Source organism: Bison bison, unplaced genomic scaffold (genome assembly GCF_000754665.1).
Source record: "Bison bison bison isolate TAMUID 2011002044 unplaced genomic scaffold, Bison_UMD1.0 scf7180017864492, whole genome shotgun sequence".
Classification (NCBI taxonomy): Eukaryota; Metazoa; Chordata; class Mammalia; order Artiodactyla; family Bovidae; genus Bison; species Bison bison.
In genome coordinates, this window is record NW_011495051.1 from 6532043 (window position 1) to 6550908 (window position 18866).

Below are 18866 nucleotides of genomic sequence, written 5' to 3' on the forward strand. Positions count from 1 at the left end.
ATTATAACCCAAGGAAGACGATTTCCCTAGTGGTGCAATGGATCCCATGTGCCGCAGGGCAACTAAGCCTGTGCATGCCACAACCACTGAGCCTATACTCTAGGGCCTGCAAGCTGCAACTGCTGAAGCCCTCCAGCCTATAGCCCATGTTCCGCAACAAGAGAAGCCACTGCAATGAAGAGCCCGTGCACCGCAATGAAGAGTAGCCCCTGCTTGCCGCATCACAAGAAAGCAAAGCAGAGAAGACCCAGCACAGCCAAAAAAAAAAAAAAACCCAGGAAGAAAATAAATGTCCATGAGTTTGTAAGCGATACACAGAAATGATGGAATACATTAACACATGAAGGACAGGTATGGAAGGTTTTCAGATAATTTATGTAAGTACTCCACCCCAAGGGATGGTTAGAACTGCACACAGTGGGTTCCTTCCCAGAAGGAACAGTATGTAAAGAAAGGAAAGAAAGAGTAACTTTTCAGTGGAGAAAACTGTCATACATGCTACATCACCTGGCTGGGTGTTCAAGGTCAACAGTCATAATTGTACTCTTGATCATATGCACTCTTGAGATGATGTGATGAAAATGGCACTTTACCTCTGTGATCTTTCTCCCCCCAAACCCATAACCCTAGTCTAAATATGAGGGAAATAATCCAAAAAGTTGAGAGGCATCCACTTGTTTGTGTGCATGCATGCTAAGTCGCTTTAGTCATGTCCCACTCTTTGTGACCCTATGGACTGTAGCCCGCCATGCTCCTCTGTCCATGGGATTCTCCAGGCAAGAATACTGGAGTGGGTTGCCATGCCCTCCTCCAGGGCATCTTCCCAACCCAGGGACCGAACCCACGTCTCTTACATTTCCTGCATTGGCAGGTGGGTTCTTTAACACTAGTGCCGCCTTGGAAGCCCCATCCTCCTGTATAGTTGACCATGATCCTCAAAACTCTCAAGGTCATCAAAGACAGGGGGAGCTCAAGAAACTGCCCCAGCCAAGAGAAATCTAAGGAGACATGTCAATTAGTTGTCATGTGGGCTCCTGGACCAGAAAAAGTATATTCTGGGAAAACTGAAGAAATATGAATAAAGCATGAACTTTAGTTCATGCTAAAGTTAATGATGTCATGTCCCACTCTTTGTGACCCTATGGACTATAGCCCGCCATGCTGCAGTCATGAACTTTAGTTCATGCTAAAGTTCATGCTGTTAGTTAATGATAATGTATAGATGTGCTGTGCTTAGTTGCTCAGTCATGTCCAACCCTTTGTGACCCCATGGACTGTAGCCAGCCAGGCTCCTCTGTCCATTGGAATCTCCAGGCAAGAATACTGGAATGAGTTGCCATGCCCTCCTCCAGGGGACCTGCTCAACCCAGGGATTGAACCCAGGTCTCCCACATTGCAGGTAGATTCTTTACCAGCTGAGCCACAAGGGAAGGCAAGAATACTGGAGTGGGTAGCCTATCCCTTCTCCAGGGGATCTTCCTGATCCAGGAATCAAACTGGGGTCTCCTGCATTGCAGGTGGATTCTTTACCAGCTGAGCTACCAGGGAAGCCTTGGTTCACCAATCCCAGACTAGTGGAAGATAGTACTTCCACTAGTTACTGGGGAAACTGTATGTGTGTGTGTTGGGGCAGGAAATATATGGAAATAGTACTATTTGCCCAATGTTTCTGTAAATTTTAATTTGTTCTAGAAAAGTCTATTAATTAAAATAAAGAATTTGTATGGAAAAGAATCTGAAAATGAATATTTATATATGATTGTATAACTGAGTCATTTTGCTGTGCACACGAAATTAACACAACATTGTAAACTAACTGTTGTTGTTCAGTTGCTAAGTTGTGTCTGACTCTGTGACCCCATGGACTGCAGCATGCGCCAGGCTTCCCTGTCCTTCACTATCTCCCAGAGTTTCTCAAATTCAGTCCATTGAGTCCGTGATGCTATCCAACCATCTCATCCTCTGCCCCCCGCCCCTTCTCCTTTTGTTTTTCAATCTTTCCCGGGATCAGGGTCTTTTCCAATGAGTCAGCTTTTTGCATGGCCAAAGTATATGTCAATTTAAAAAATGTTTACAAAAAAGAATTTACAAAACATGCAAAACACAAGCCCAGTAGTCCATGAAATGACTATGGCAAGTTGCTATAAAGTTTCTAAACACTTATTCTTTCCTTAAAAAAAAATATCTATTTATTTGTCTGTGCCTGCATAAGTCTTTGTTGCTGCAAGCAGGAGCTTCAGTTGCATCATGTGGGGTGTAGTTCCCAGACCAGGGATCAAACCCAGGCCCTCTATATTGGGAATGCAGAGTCTTAGCCACTGGATCACCAGGGAAGTGCCTCCTTATCGTTTTCTATACTCTCTTATCTGGATGGATAATCAGCCAGATGGGACCAGCGCTGGTCTGTGGGTTGATCTGAGCAGTTCTAGATCAGTGGTTCTCACCCTCGTTCTGTTGACATTTGGGGAACAGATCAGTCTTTGCTGTGGGGATCGGTCCTTTGTATTGTGGATGTTTAGCAACTTCCCTGACCTCTGCCCTCTAGACACCAGTAGCAGCCACCTCTCCAATTGTGACAACCAAAATTATCTCTACACATTACCAAACGTCCCCCAGGCCACATGAATCAATCACTCGCCCATTGAAAACCATGCATGTGTGCAGGTGATGAGGTCAAACCTGGTAACAGTCCAGAAAGACCTAGGCATGTCTGTGACCTCACGGCTGCATTGAGGGGCTTGGGATCTCTGAAACAATCCTCCTCCAGCCCGGTGGGCCACAGAAACATGTCTTAGGAGGCCAATCCTAGGGCTTGGCTTTGGGACTAGATAGAAAGCAAGGATTCAGAATTGTGTTGAAAAGAGAAAATTGAGGGGTTTCCCTGGTGGCCCATCTACTTGCAAAGAATCCGCTTGTCAATGCCGGAGACACTGATTCCATCCCTGGTCCAGGAAGATCCCACAGGCTGCAGTGCAACCAACCCCATACAACTACTGAACACAACTACTGGGCCTGTGCTTTAGAGCCCACGTGCCACAACCTCTGAAGCCCGACTCACCTGGAGCCCGTGCTCTGCAACAAAAGAAGCCACCACAAGGAGAAGCCCACACTCCACAGCTAGAGAAAAGCCCGTGCAGCAACAAAAACCCAGCGTAGCCAAGAATAAATAAATAAAATTATTAAAAAATGAGAGAAAGAGAGAGAGAATTGGGGGATTTCCTGGCAGTCCAGTGATTAGGACTCAGTGGTTTCACTGCCCAAGGTGAGGGTTCAATGCCTGGTTGGGAACTAAGACCTCTCCAGCCTCCTGCCATGGCCAAAAAAAAAACAAACAGAATTGACAAGACTTGCTGATTGATGGGAGGAGGAGGACAGAAGGAGAAGGGAGGAGTTTGGAAGATGCCCATATCTTTCCCTTTCACAGCTGGGTGGATGTGGAGTCATCAGCTGAGATGGGGACACGAGATGAGGGGCCAGCTTGGGTGAGGGAGGGGAGGATGCCAAGTTTCATCTTGGGCAGGATGAGTTTCAGGTCCTGGAGGGAGGAAAGGAGGGCATCTGCTCATAATCTCTTACCTGTCTCGATGAGTGGTGCCTTGTGTGTTTCCACGAATGTAAAATAGTCTCAAAGGGGTAATTTGGCCCCTTGCTTCTGTGGCACAAAGACACAATTTGGGGGCTTCCATAGTGTAGTGGCCCACTGGCTAACACTCCCATGCTCCCAATGCAGGAGGCCCAGGTTTGATCCCTGGTCAAGAAACTAGATCCCACATGCTGCAAGTAAGACCCAGCATGGGCAAATTAAAAAAGAAGAAGAAGAAGACACAATGGAGACTTGAAAACCACTAAGATGTCCTTCAGCAGGATAAACAAACTGTGAGACATCCAGACAATAGAATACTGTTCGGTGCTAAAAAGAGGAGCAGTCAGGCTGTGAAAAGACTCAGAGCAACTTTAAAAAATGCATACAACTAAGTGAAAGAAGCTGATCTGAAAAATCTATGGAGTGGGTGATTCCAACTTGAGGATATTTTGGAAAAGGCAAAGCTACGGAGACAGTAAAAGAATCAGTGGCTCCTGGGGATGAAGCGGGCAGGAAGGATGAACAGGCAGGGCCCTGTGGATTTTCAGGGCAGTGAAAAAACCCTTTGTGGTGTTATAATGGCAGACCCTTGCCATTATACTTTTGTCCAAAACCCACTGAATGTACAACACCAAGAGTGAGCCCTAATGTTGACAATGGACTTTGAGTGATAACGAATTGTTAGTGTTCGCTGTAGGTGTGTTCATTGTAACAAATGCACCATGTGGTGGGGGATGGCAATAGTAGGGGAGGCTATGGGGGGAGGGGTATGTGGGAAATCTAATCTGTATTTTCTGCTCAATTTTGCTGTGAACCTAAAGCTGCTCTAAAAGTTAGTCTATAATAAACAGATACAGTGAGACCCACATATAAACACTGAGCAAATATTCATAAATACATACTGGGGCATTTAAAATATACCCAATGGGAAACATGTGAGGGAAGATAAATTAGGAACTGGGGATTAACCTACGCACCCTGCTCTATCTACAACAGATCATCAACAGGTATCTACTCAATATTCTGTGATAACCTACCTGGGAAAAGAATCTAAAAAGGAATGGATATATGCATGTGTATCACTGAATCACTCTGCTGTACACCTGAAACTAACACAACATTGTAAATCAACTGTATCCCAATATAATTTTAAAAACCACACAATAATACCCACATGCTCATCCTCATGAGCACCAATATCTGTGCATGAACACCTCACACACACACACTCACGCCATACTCATTATTGATGTAGGTCAAGGCAAAAAAGATTATCTCGAGTGTGCCTCTGTCCTCTGCATGTCCTCAATGGAAAGAAATTTTCTATCCACTTTGTTCCTTTCTCCCTTTTCCTCCCTCTGGGAGGAGAAGATCTGTGGGCAGACAGAAGGGAGGCAGTGACTTTCTAAAGTGAAAGTGTTAGATGCTCAGTCGTGTCTGACTCTTTGTGACCCCTTGAACCATATCCCGCCAGGCTCCTCCAGGCAAAATACTGGAGAGTGGGTTGGCATTACCCAACCCAAGGATCGAACCCAGGTCTCCTGCATTACAGGCAGATTCTTTACCATGTGAACCACCAGGGAAGCCAGTGACTTTCTAAAGAAGGCTAGAAAACAAAAATCTGAGGTGACTGTGGGCTTCCCAAGTGGTGCTAGTGGTAAAGAACCCACCTGCCCATGCAGAAAACGCAGGTTCCATCTCTGAGTCGGGAAGATACCCTGGAGGAGGGCATGGCAACCCACTCCAGGATTCCCATGGACAGAGGAGCTTGGTGGGCTACAGTCCATAGGGTCGCACAGAGTCGGACACGACTGAAACAGCTTAGCAAGGACACACACAAGATGATTGTAGGCAAAGAAGGATGAAGAGAGGCTGATCTTCAGACTCTGATGAAGACTGTAGAGATGCAACACAAATGAAGGGTCTGTATCATCCTTTGAATTCATTGCTGTGCTCAACCACCATTTTCAACTGTAAGAGACACTCAGCAAATCACACACAAACTTTGGGGTCTTGCAATGGCCCCATCTGCTAAGACCCCATGGTGTGTGAGCTCCTCAAGAGTAATGGTCAGGGCTGGAGATGCCTGTGTGGGAGTTCGAGAAATCGAAGGCTTGAGAAAAATGAGACACGGGTGAAGGACCGAGTGGGCAGGGGCTTCTGGACGGTGAGAGGGATCCCCAGGGTCAGGGTTAGCTTGGAGTGTCTGCAGGAGAAAGAATGGGCAGTCACAGCTGATGCAAGGACAGAGCGGTTCAATGGTGATTTTGGGGAAACTGGCCTCAAAGAAATGTGTGTGAAGAGGCCCAAGGGAGGGAGTAAATGAGGCAATGAGATGAGAGAGTAGAAACATCACTGAAATTTTCAAACCACCGTTCACGCTTTTCCTTTGCTCTCTCCAAAGCTGTTATCCCCAACAAGTCCATCCTTCCTGCTTTGTGCTTCTTTTCCACTTCCTATCATTCCCCAAAACTTAATCCTGCCAGCAGAACTGTAGAATGAAAAAAGGTGGAAAGGAAGTGTCTTGGAGAATGGCATGCTTGTCTGCTCAGTCACTCGATTATGTCCAACTCTTTGCGACCCCATGGACTGTAAACCCCCCAGGCTCCTCTGCCCATGGGATTCTCCAGGCAAGAATACTGGAGTGGGTTGCCATTTCCTCCTCCAGGGGATTTTCCCAGCCCAGAGATCGAAGAGCCCAGGTCTTCCACATCGCAGGTGGATTCTTTACTGTCTGAGCCACCAGGGAAACCCAAGAATCTGAAGTGGGTAGCCTATCCCTTCTCCAGGGGAACTTCCCGACCCAGGAATTGAACCCGAGTCTCCTGCCTTACAGGCAGATTCTTTATCAGCTGAATTACCAGGGAAGCCCATAACATTACATGGATGTGAGATATTCCATTTTCGATTGCATCAGAGAAAGTCAAAGTGTCAGTCACTCCATCAGTAGATGCCTTCCAACTGTGATCATGTCCCAGGTCTTCAGGTGTCCTCTGGACTGAGACTTACATCCAGTGCTGGGGACGACAGACATTTTTTCCAGGACCACTCAGCACAATGCATCAAGAAATTTAACAAAACCGTGTATTTTTATTATTTTTAAATTATTTATTTATTCTTTCAGTCATGCAGCTCGGCTTGTGGGATCTTATTTCCTTGACCAGGGTTTGACCCTGTGCTCTCAGCAGTGAAAGCTCAGAGTCCCAATCATTGGACCACCAGAGAATTCCCCAGATCACTTATTTATTAATTTATATTTTTAAGTTAAAGTTTTTTAATTTTATGTTGGAGTATAGTCGATCTACAATACTGTGTTAGTTTCAGGTGTACAGCAAAGTGATTCCGTTATACACATACGTGTATCTATTCTTTTTCAGATGGTTTTCCCACGGAGGTTAATTGCATCCAAATCACTTATTTTTTAATCCAGTATTTCCACATCTGGGATTATTTTCCTTAAGAGCATAAGCAAAGAAATAATAAGTATGTGCTTGTGTATTTATTTCTTCACTAATCAGTTGGGAATAGCGTGAAGAAATCACAGAGGCAAATAAAGGTGAACATTCAAGGACATTCATCCCAATTTCATTCATAAGAGTGAAAGTTAGAACCAACCTGGATGCCCAGCAGGAGAGACCTGGTTAAATAATTACGCAGCAGCCATGTTGGCAGGGGAGAGAAGGAGTCCGGTGCTTTTGTTTCTTTGTTGTTTTTTGTTTCTTTGTTGTTTTTTGTTTCTTGCCACACCACAAGCCATTTGGGATCTTAGTTCCCTGCCCAGGGATTGAACCCGCGTCCCCTGCAGTAGAAGCAAAGAATCTTTTTTTTTTTCTTTTCCTTTCATGAAGCCCTGCAGTTTTTTAAAAAACTTATTTTTAATTGGAGGACAGTAGCTTTGCATAGTTGTGTTGGTTTCTGCCATACGACAGCATGAATCAGCCATATGTACACAAATATCCCCTCCCTCTTGAACCTCTCTCTTACCTCCTTCCCCATTCCACTCCTCTAGGTCATTACGGAGCACCGAGCTGAGCTCTCTGTTACATAGCAGTTTCCCACTAGCTATCTATTTCACACCTGCCAGTGTATATAATTCAGTGCTACTCTCTCGATTTGTCCCACCCTCTCCTTCCCCCGCAGGAAATACGGAATCATAACCACTAGGCTGCCAGGGAAGTCCCAGGAATCTTGTTTTAGAGGAATATTTAACAAGTTTTTTTCTGGGGGGCTTAAAAAATTATCAAAATAGTACAATCTCATTGTACAAAAGGGTCAAAGAATGCAAAAAGTGATGATACAGAAGTTCCACTTTTAACTGTCACCCTGCAACTTCTTCCTAAGAGGAAACCACTGGTAATTGTTTGGAATAAACTCCCAGGGCGTCTTATACGTGTACATACTTGTGTATCATTCACATTCTTTACAATAAGTGCAACCAGACTGTATACAATGTTATGGTTGTTTTTTTTTTCCCACAGAGCAATATACCAGCAACACACACAGGGATTTTTCCAAGTCATTTTTTTTTAATGGTTGTGCTGCGTTCCCACAGTCTGCCATGCCCTAATTTGTCCAACTATGCCCCTATTGTCAGTCATAAAGACTGTTTTCCATGTTTTGCTTTTACGAGCAATGGCATCATTGCAAGCAAGGCTTTGATGAGAACACATCTTTGGGCACGTATATTCCTGGGATCAATTGTTGGCTGTAGAGTGCCCAGGTGAAAGGTGACGTGCTTTAAATGGTTTGTTCGCCCACAGTCAAATTCCCTTCCAAAAAAGTTGCAGTAATTTACACTTCCCCCACTCAACAATGTGGCAATGCTTATTATTCATCCAATTCTCCATAAGATCTCATGCTTGCAATAGTTTTAATGTTGGGCTTCCCCTGTGGCGCTAGTGGTAAAGAGCCTGCTGCCCGTGCAGGAGACTCAAGAGACTGGGTCGATCCCTGGGTCAGGAAGATCCCCTGGAGTAGGAAATGGCAACCAACTCCAGTATTGTTGCTTGGAAAGTTCCACGGACAAAGGAACCTGGTGGGCTGCAGTCCACAGGGCCACAAAGAATCAGACACAACTGAGCACAGCACAAGTTAAAGAACGAGGATTAAAATCTGTCTGATTACTAGTGAGACTGAGCATGTTGCTGTCTTTTTTTTTCTATTTATATTTCTAGCCCGCTTGCACAGTCCAGATGTCAACCTAATTTATATAAAGAGGCATGATGACGTAGGGGTTAGGAATATGGACTCCATGGCCAAGCTGCTTTGCTTCCAGCTCGGTTGTTTACTGACTCTGTGACCTTGGGTAAGTCACTTAACCTTTCTGTGTTCCTGTTTCTCATCTGTAAGATAGAGATAATGATAGTATCCATCTCATAGGGTTGAGGATTAAATTACTTTATGTATACAAAGGCCAAGAAGAGTATCCAGTATTCAGTGAGCAGTTAATAAAACATTAGCAATAATTGCCCTTTTGCTATCATTTATGTTGCAAATATTTCCTTCAGGGCTGCAGCTCTGTTGGCCCTTTTGTCTTTGTTCAGCGTGTTTCCATGTCATCAAATCTGTCTGTCTTTTCTTTCATGGCTCTCAGTTTCAAAAAAAGCAAAACTGGAACATTTAAACCAGAACATAGGGTGGGCAACAGAGGATGAGATAGTTGGATGGCATCGGAAACTCAGTAGGACATGAGTCTGAGCAAATTCTGGGAGGCAGTGAAGGACAGAGGGGCCTGGCATGCTGCAGTCCATGGGGTTGCAAAGATCTGGACACGACTGAGCGACTGAACAACAAGAGTAAGAAAATGAGAAAGAATAAAATATTAGCAATGTTCACCTCTGGGCGATAGAATTCAGATGACTTCTCTTTTTTTATGTTTCATGTTTTCAGAATGGTCTAAGGAGCATGTATCATGAATATGTATTTCCAAGTGAACACATATTACCTTTATTTTTATGCTTTATGTGGTCATAAATTTTATGCTAAGCACACTGATAATCATTTTATAATGAGAAAAAGCACCCCTTCCCAATAAGTGTTGTTTATCTTAAAAGACCAAAAAGGGAGTCAGCTTGGGACTCCACACTTAATGCAAACAGAGCCAGCAGAGGAAAGCTCCACCCTGGAAGGAGCCAGCTGTGGGGACTGAACACTCAAACATTATGGCAGGATCGCCCCCTGGTGGTAGGTGGTAGAGAGATGAGGTGATCCAGGGAGGGGTGTGTGTGTGTGTGTGTGTGTGTGTGTGTGTGTGTGTGCATGCGTGCACACTCACCTGCCTGCCCTCCTGTTAAGAAGTTCTGTTCCATTTTACTTACATCACAAAGTAACCCTTTGAGTTGGGGACAAAAATTATGTAAAAGACACAGATGAGGAATTTGAATCAACCTGCTGGCAAGGTACAGCTCCTCACCTGCTTGGAGAAATGTCCAAGTGCCTATTTTTTTCTTGCTGTTATTTGGTTGGTTTTTGTTTTGTTTGTTTCTTGGCTGTGCCATAGAGAGTGCAGGATCTTAGTTCCCCAAACAGGGGCCGAACCCATGCCTCCTTCAGTGGAAGTATGGGGTCTTAATCACTGGACCACCAGGGAATTCCCCCAAGTCCCTGTTTTTGATCACGAAGTCCTCTGTTCCCAAAGGTCCCCTGCCCTGTCTGTGGATCTAATTCATATAATATTCAATTCACCCATTGAAAGTGTACAGTTCAGTGGGTTTTAGTCTATTCCGAGTTGTGCAACCATCATCACTATCAATTTGAAAACATTTCTATCACAGGATGTGGAGAAAAGGGAACCCTCGTGCACTGTCGGTGGGAATGTAAGTCAGTGCACCCACGGTGGAAAACAGTAGTAAGGTTTCCAAGAGAAATTAAAAATAGAACTATCATATGGTCCAGCGATCCCACTCCTGGATCTACATCCAAAGGAAATGATACCTTTTTCCAGAAGAAATAGTTGCACTCCTATTTCATAGCAGCATTATTCACAATAGCCCAGGTATGAAAACAACCGAAGTGTTCCTTGATGGATGAAGAGATAAGGAAAATGGGATACATCTTTTCCCCCACTATATAGGGGATGGAATATGATTCAGCCTTTAAAAAGAATGAAATTCTGTCATTTGCAACAACATGGACGAACATGGAGGGCATTGTGCTATGTGAAATAAACTAAACAGAGAAAGAAAAATACTGCAGTCACTTACTTTTTAAGAATTTTTGGCTGCTCAACGCAGCACGTGGGGTCTTAGTTCCCTGACCAGAGATGGAACCATGTCCCCTGTAGTGGAAGCACAGAGTCTCGATCATTGGCCCACCGCGGGAGTCCTGCAATCACTTATATGTGGAATCTAAAGGAAAAAAGTAGAGCTCATAGAAACGGAGAGGAGAAAAGAAGTTTCCAGACGCTGGGGGTGAGATAAATAGGGAGATGTTGGTAAAGAGTATAAGCTTTCAGTTAGAAGATGAATAGATAGCTCTGAGGATTTAATGTATAACATGGTAATTACTGTTAACAACACTGTATGGTATGACTGAAACTGACCAAGAGGGTAGAATTGAAGTGTTCTCACCCCAAAATAAAAAAAAAAGTAAATATGAGAGGTGATGGAGGTATTAATGAACTAGACGGAGGGTATCATTTTTCAGTGTATACATTATCATTATGGCACACTTACAATATCTTATAATTTTGTCAATTATACCTTGATAAAAAAAAAGCTGGGTGGAAAAAAAAGAGAACATTTCCGTTACCTCAGAAAGAAACCCCAAGCTCATTAGCAGTCATTCCTTATTTCCCCTCCCACCAACCCCTGACAACTGCTAATCTGTCTGTCTCCAGGGATTTCCTGTTCTAGATATTTCATATTAATGGAAGCACTCCTACAAATGGAATAGTACAACGTGGGGCCTTTTGTATCCGGCTTCTTGCACTTGGCACAGTGTTTTCAAGTTTCACCCACATTGTAACATGTGTCTATACTTCATTCCTTTTTGTTCTGTTGTGCTCAGTTGTGTCTGACTCTTTTGTGACCCTGTGGACTGTAGCCCACCGGGCTCCTTTGTCCATGGCATTTCCCAGGCAAGAATACTGGAGTGGGTTGCCATTTCCTACTCCAGGGATCTTCCCAACCCAGGGATTGAACCTGCATCTCTTGTGTCTCCTGCATTGGCAAGGGGATTCTTTACCACTGTGCCACTTAGGTCCAAATAAATGTCCCATTGTATGGATATGCCACAATTTTTTTATTCAGTCATCAGTGGTTGGGCATCTGATTGGCTATTATGAAGAATGATGTCCTGAACTTTCATGTACAACATTTCTGTGGACATATACTTTCATATCTCTAGGAGTGGTATTTCTGGACCATAAACTAACTCTATGTATAAGAAGTCTTTTAAACTCAACTTCCCAGATGTCTGGGGTCCAACATAGTTGTCACTTTGCTGTCTAATCTCTATATGGGCATTTCCAGAGACCTGGCTAGAAACACACACACACACACACACACACACACCTCTTGTGAGCCTGGCTCCATCAGCCTCCTCTGGCTCCACTCTTCTTTCCCAGCTTCTGTGAGTTCGGGTCAGGCCTCTGGAACCCCAAGATTTCTTAGTGTTAGCTGAGGCTCAAGCTCTGGAATAGAGAGAAGTAGCCAAAACAGCTCAAGAAGATCCAGTGAAATCTGACTAACTCTATTAGTGATGAATGTTCATCAAATGTTTCCATTGCTGTCTCTTCTGAGCACAGGGTAGGGCTGTTCTTTCCTGCTCTCTCTTAGTTGGGTGGGACCACATGACTTATTCTGGCCAATGAGGAGTGAACAGAAATGCTGTGTCATTTCTGGGCCAGAGTATTGAATGGCTGGCGCAAGACCCTCCAGAGAGTTCCTATCCTCTGTTATGGTGTCCTGACATATTCCAGGCAGTGGCTGCTTCATCACCTGGGTCATGGAGTGAAGGTACATGGGAAAGAATCCCCAGTGGATCTGTGATGGATACATCCTGGGAGTGAGAAATTAATTTTGTATTCTTTAGGCACCCTGGTTGAGTTCAGTTCAGTTCAGTTCAGTCGCTCAGTCATGTCCAACTCTTTGCAACACCATAGACTGCAGAATGCCAGGCTTCCCTGTCCATCACCAACTCCCAGAGCTTGCTGAAACTCATGTCTATTGAGTCAATGATGCTATCCAACCATCTCATCCTCTGTTACCCCTTCTCCTCCTGCCTTCAATCTTTCCCAGCATCAGGGTCTTCTCCAGTGAGTCAGTTCTTCACATCAGGTGGCCAAAGTATTGGAGCTTCAGCTTCAGCATCAGTCCTTCCAGTGCATATTCAGGACTTATTTCCTTTAGAAATGACTGGTTTGAGCTCCTTGCAGTCCAAGGGACTCTCAATAGTCTTCAACACCACAGTTCACTGGAAAAACCATAGCTTTGACTAGATGGACCTTTGTTGGCAAAGTAATGTCTTTCCTTTTTAATATGCTGTCTAGGTTGGTCATAACTTTTCTTCCAAGGAGCAATTGTCTTTTAATTTCATGGCTGCAGTCCCCATCTGCAGTGATTTTGGAGCCCAAGAAAATAAAGTCTGTCACTGTTTCCATTGTTTCCCCATCTATTTGCCATGAAGTGATGGGACCGGATGTCATGATCTTTGCTTTCTGAATGTTGAGTTTTAAGCCAGCTTTTTCACTCTGTTCTTTCATTGTCATCAAGAGTTCTTCTTCACTTTCAGCCATAAGGGTGGTGTCATCTGCATAATCTAAATTTTATGCACCCTGGTTAGTATAACATAAATTTTCCTGACTGATACACTAACCCATCTACCTCATGCACCTGGGTCCGACCAAGGGCTCTCTACTCATTTGATAGGGTTGCCACAGCCAGGGACCACAGACTGGGTAGTTTAAACAACAGAAATGGATTATCTCTGTTCTGGAGGCTAGAAGTTCAAGATCAAGATGCTTCAGCCTTGATTCCTTCTGAGGGCAGTAAGGGAGAATCTGTTCTATGCCCCTCTCCCAGCTTCTCAAAGTCTTAGGGGTTCCTTGGTTTTTAGGTGATGTTCTCCCTATGTCTCCCCATCATCTTTCCTCTATGTGTGTCTGTGTTCAAATTCCCCCCACCCTTTTTAAGGACACCAGTCACATAACAGATTAGGACCCATCTGAATTATCTCCTTTCAACTTTATTGCTTCTTAGAGATCCCATCTCCAGATAAAGTCCCATTCTGATGTCCTGGAGATGAGGATTTCAATATATAGATTTGGAGGGATGCTGGCTTGAAACTCAGCATTGAAAAAGCTAAGATCATGGAAGCCAGTCCGATCACTTCACAGCAAATATAAGGGGGAAAAGGGGAAGCAGTGACAGATTTTGTTTTCTTGGGCTCCAAATTACTGTGGACAGAGTCTGCAGCCATGAAATTAAAAGATGTTTGCTCCTTGGAAGGTAAGCTATGACAAACCTAGACAGTGTATTAAAAAGCAGAGACATCACTTTGCCGACAAAGGTCCATATAGTCAAAGCTATGGTTTCTCAGTAGTCATGTATGGATGTGGGAGTTGGACCATAAAGAAGACTAAGCACAGAAGAATTGATGCTTTTTAATTGTGGTGCTGGAGAAAACTCTTGAGAGCCCCTTGGACTGCAAGGAGATAAAACCAGTAAATCTTAAAGGAAATCAACCCTGAATATTCATTGGAAGGAGTGACACTGAAGCTGAAACTCCAATACTTTGGTCACCTGATGCAAAGAGCCAGCTCATTGGAAAAGACCCTGAAGCTGGGGAAGATAGAAGGCAAAAGGAGAAGGGGGCGGTAGAGGATGAGATGGTCAGACAGCATCAGCGACTCAATGGACATGAATCTGAACAAACTCCAGGAGACAGTGAAGGACAGGGGAGCCTGGCATATTGCAGTCCACAGGGTCACAAAGAGTTGGACCCCACTTAGCAACTGAACAACAACAAAACATCACCCCATTACAGACTTCATTTCAACTCCAAGGTGCCAGGGGTCCCAGCCTTCCCAGCATCAGTGAGAGAAGGGAGCTGAGTGATCAGGGGACTCTTTCCAGGTCCACAGAGGACTTCTTTCCTGAGGATCAAGTGCTGTCCACAGGAATAGTGAGGAAACTTCAACAAATCCATTTCCCAGGGAGATAGTATAAGTTGGTGGTTAAGCTTCTGAATATGAAAACCAGCTCCATCTCTTAGCAACTGTGTCACTTAACCCTCTCTTTGAGCTTCAGTTATCTTTTCTATGAAATGGGATAATAATAATAATAATAATATACATCCTCTATGGAGCTATTGTGAGAGTTCAAAGAGAGAATATGTATGCATCAGCACAAGACATGATATATGGAAATTCTCTCCAAAAATTGTCATTGTTATTGCTGCTGGTGATGCTCATATGTGCTTAAGGGAAAAAGGATGTTATGTGGCTTCCAAGTGGGGGGTCTCGAGATTCCTAGAGCATAAGGGACATCTCAGGTATCTTTGCTTCATCCCCAGAGCTTGATCTTATTAGACAAACATTCCTACTATGGGCCAAAAGCTCTTCTACACAAGGTTTATCCAGGGTTGGAACTTATATTTGAGCAAAAAGAGACAGATGATAAACAAGCGAAGCAACTGAGGTCAGTGAGTATGATTAAAAGGCAAGGAAGGGGGCTTTCCTGGTGGCTCAGTGATAAAGAGTCTGCCTGCCAATGCAGGAGACACAGGTTTCAGCCCTGGTCTGGGAAGATCCCATATGCCATGGAGCAACTAAGCCCATGCATCATAGCTATTGAGTCTGTGCTCTAGAGCCCAGGAGCTACACTACTGAGCTCACACACTGCAACTACTGAAGCCTGAGCTCCCTAGAGCCCACCCATGCTCTGGAATGAAAGAAGCTACAACAATGAGAAGCCTGCATATTGCAACCAAAGAGTAGCCCCTGCTTGTCACAACTAGAGAAAAGCCGCACATCAACAAAGACCCACACAGCTATAAATAAATAAAATTATTTTTTAAAAAAGGCATGGAGGGGACTTGCCTGGAAGTCTAGTGATTAAGACTCCATGCTCCCAGTATGGGTGTACAGGTTCGATCCCTGGTCAAACAACTAAGATCATGCATGCTGCACAGTGCTGCCAAAAGATTTTTTAAAAAGAAAAAAAGGCAAGAAAACAGGGCAGTGGGGGTGGGGAAACTGATTTAGACAGTACTTTCAGACAATCTGAAGAGGCAATATTTGAGAATAGACTTATTCAACTACACAGAGTAAAGAGCTCCAAGGCAGGAATCTATGAAGAGTTTGAGTTGCAGAAGAAATGCTAGTGGAATTGGAGGAGCAAGTGAACATGGAGTGGGGGGCAATTATGGTGGAGATGTCTGCAGGGTACAAACCGGGGCTTAATTTTCAGCTTAATGTGTTCCCCAGGATCTGAAGAGGGCAGGGATATCAGAGGCTTGGAGGTGAAGGCAGAGGGAGGTGGGCCTTGGGAGCACTTGAGATAGCACCCTCGCTGTCCATGGTGCTGACACGCTGAGACACCGTTCCCCAAAAGGGAGACATCGTTGATTCAACAATGAAGACACAGGAGACTAAGTTCCCACCCTCGAGATGCTGAAGTTCCAGGTATAAATAGTGATAATGTCAATAATGATCTACTGATCATCCTAGTAACAACCATTATTCACTGAGAGTCTCCTATTGGCTTAGCTTGTGAACTTAGGAACTTATGAAGTGAAAGTGTTAGTCCTTCAGTCGTGTCTGACTCTTTGTGACTCCATGGGCTGTAGCCTGCCAGACTCCTCTGTCCATGGAATTTTCCAGGCAAGAATACTGGAGTGGGTTGCTGTTGCCATTCTCTTCTCCTAGGAACTTATGGTAGGCAAGTGAAAGTGAAAGTGAAGTCGCTCAGTCATGTCTGACTCTTTGCGACCCCATGGACTATAGCCCACCAGGCTCCTCTGTCCATGGGATTCTCTAGGCAAGAGTACTGGAGTGGGTTGCCATTTCCTTCTCCAGGGAATCTTTCTGACCCAGGGTTCGAACCCAGGTCTCCCGCATTGCAAGCAGACGCTTTAACCTAGGCAAAATATCTCCAAAAATTTAATTCCTGGAACCTATGAATGTGTCACCTTACACAGAAAAGAGGCTTTAACCCATGCATCTATGGTCAATTAATCTACAACAAAGGAGGCAAGAATATACAAAGGAGAAAAGACAATCTCTTCAATACGAGGTGCTGGGAAAACCGGACAGTTACCTGTAAAAGAATGAAATTAGAAAATTCTCTAATACCATACACAAAAGGAAAATCAGAATGGATTAAAGACCTAAATATGAGAATGGATCCTATAAAACTCCTAGAGGAAAACATAGGGAGGACACTCTTAGAAACCACAGAAATATCTTTTTAGATTTGTCTCCTAGGGTAATGGAAATAAAAACAGAAAATAAACAAATGGGGGTTTCCCTGGTGAGGCAGTGGATAAGAATCCACCTGCCATTCAGGGTACACAAGTTCAATCTCTGCTCCAGGAAGATTTCAACTAAGCCCACGAGCCACCACTACTGAAGTCTGTGTGCCTAACCCTGTGCTTCGCAACAAGAAGCCACAGCAATGAGCAGTCCGTGCACAACAAAGGGCAGCTCCTGCTCCACACAACTAGAGGAAAGCCTGTGCCAAAAGCCATGAAGACCCACAGCAACCATAAATATGTTTTTAAAATGAATACATTTTAAACAAATGGGATGATCCCCTGGGGAAGGAAATGGCCACACACTCCAGTATTCTTGCCTGGAACATCCCATGGACAGAGGAGCCTGGCAGGCTACAGTCCACGGGGTCTTAACACTTTCACTTCACACATGCCCAGGGTCAACTAAGCCCATGTGCCACAACTAGTAAAGTCTGTGCACTGCAACTAGAGTCTGTGTGCCACAGTGAAAGATCTCCCATGACACAACGAAGATTCCGCATGCCACAATGAGAACCTGACACAGCCAGGTAAATAGTGAGTCAATAAAAACACTCACTCTCACTTTATTAAAAAAACCAGATAACCAACAAGGACATGCTGTATAGCACAGGGAACTATCCTCAGTATTTTATAACAATCTGTAAGGGAAAAGAATCTGAAAATGAATGTATGGCTTATATACAACTGAATCACTCTGCTGTGTGCCAGAAACTAACACAGCATTGTAAACCAACTATACTTCAATTAAAAAGAAAAAATTTTTAAAACATATACATATAAAATTTTATTTACCTTTTTTGGCCATGCCACATGGCATGTGGGATCTTAGTTCCTCACCCAGGGATCGAACCCATGCTCCCTGCACTGGAAGCATGGGGTCTTAAACACTGGATGGACAGGGAAGTCTCCTATGTGATGTCTATTTTATAATAAATCATACACACACAACTAAACAAACAAAAAATCATCCAGGGTTCCTCGCTGTCCGCAAGATAGTCTTGTGAATGAGCCCAGCCATTGTCACATCCCCGCTCTGGCTCCGGGGAGGCAGTGATGGGGAGCCCCAACAGGCCAGCAGCACGCAGTAGAGGAACCTGGCTGGGAGCCTCCGAGAGTAAAGTTCTTGAGCTCTGTTTATGCGTGTATGTATGGGACATCCTCTGGGGACCAGGCTCAGGAGAACACACAATAGGAACACATAGAAGACATGGAGCTTCTGCACACAGTAGGACTAGTCAAGGGGCGAAGGCTGTGGGAACCTAGTATGGAGAATGAGGGGTGCCAGAATGGGCATCCGTGATCCCCAGAGAGGCACACAGCATCTGCAGGCAGTGTGGTCCAGAGCCTGCACTGAGTGGGACTACAGGCCACTCCCACTGGGAGTGGGGGATGTTCAGCCCAAGGCTGGGAGCACTGGTCACTGTGACAAGCTCAAGGCTGTTTTCAGTGCCAGCCTCCGCCATCCTGAGCATGGAAGGCGGAGCGAGGTGCCCCCTAAACCCAAAGATGACATAAGGCCACTTCCAAGAGGGGAAGGTTTATTGGTGTGACTGATCGAGGGTCATCAGTGCAGTGCTGCCCCTCCCCCATGCCAGGGAGGGGGGACAGGCCAGTCCAGTGTGTGGGCCCTGGGGGTCAAGGGGGACCCAAAGGGTCACAGGCATAGCAGCAGGCAGAGGGGGAGTGAGCCACCCCCATAGGGCTCACCCCTTGTCTAGCTCAAGGCAGGGACCCCTCTGGAGGTCCTCAGGTATCTGCAGCAGGGCTGGAGGGTTCCTGTGGCAGCCAGCGCCGGTGCCGGAGGATC

The 18866-nt window shown here is 44.8% G+C and overlaps 1 protein-coding gene across 1 annotated transcript in view; it reads right to left on the reverse strand.

Moving 5' to 3' along the window:
* Window positions 1-18580: 18580 nt before the first annotated feature.
* PNPLA6 (patatin-like phospholipase domain containing 6) overlaps window positions 18581-18866 on the reverse strand; it is a 25770-nt gene continuing 25484 nt past the window's right edge. Inside the window, exon 37 of the mRNA XM_010828293.1 lies at window positions 18581-18866. This exon is cut by the window's right edge and continues 14 nt beyond it. Within this exon, the coding sequence (XP_010826595.1) occupies window positions 18806-18866 (61 nt within the window). The 3' untranslated portion in view covers window positions 18581-18805.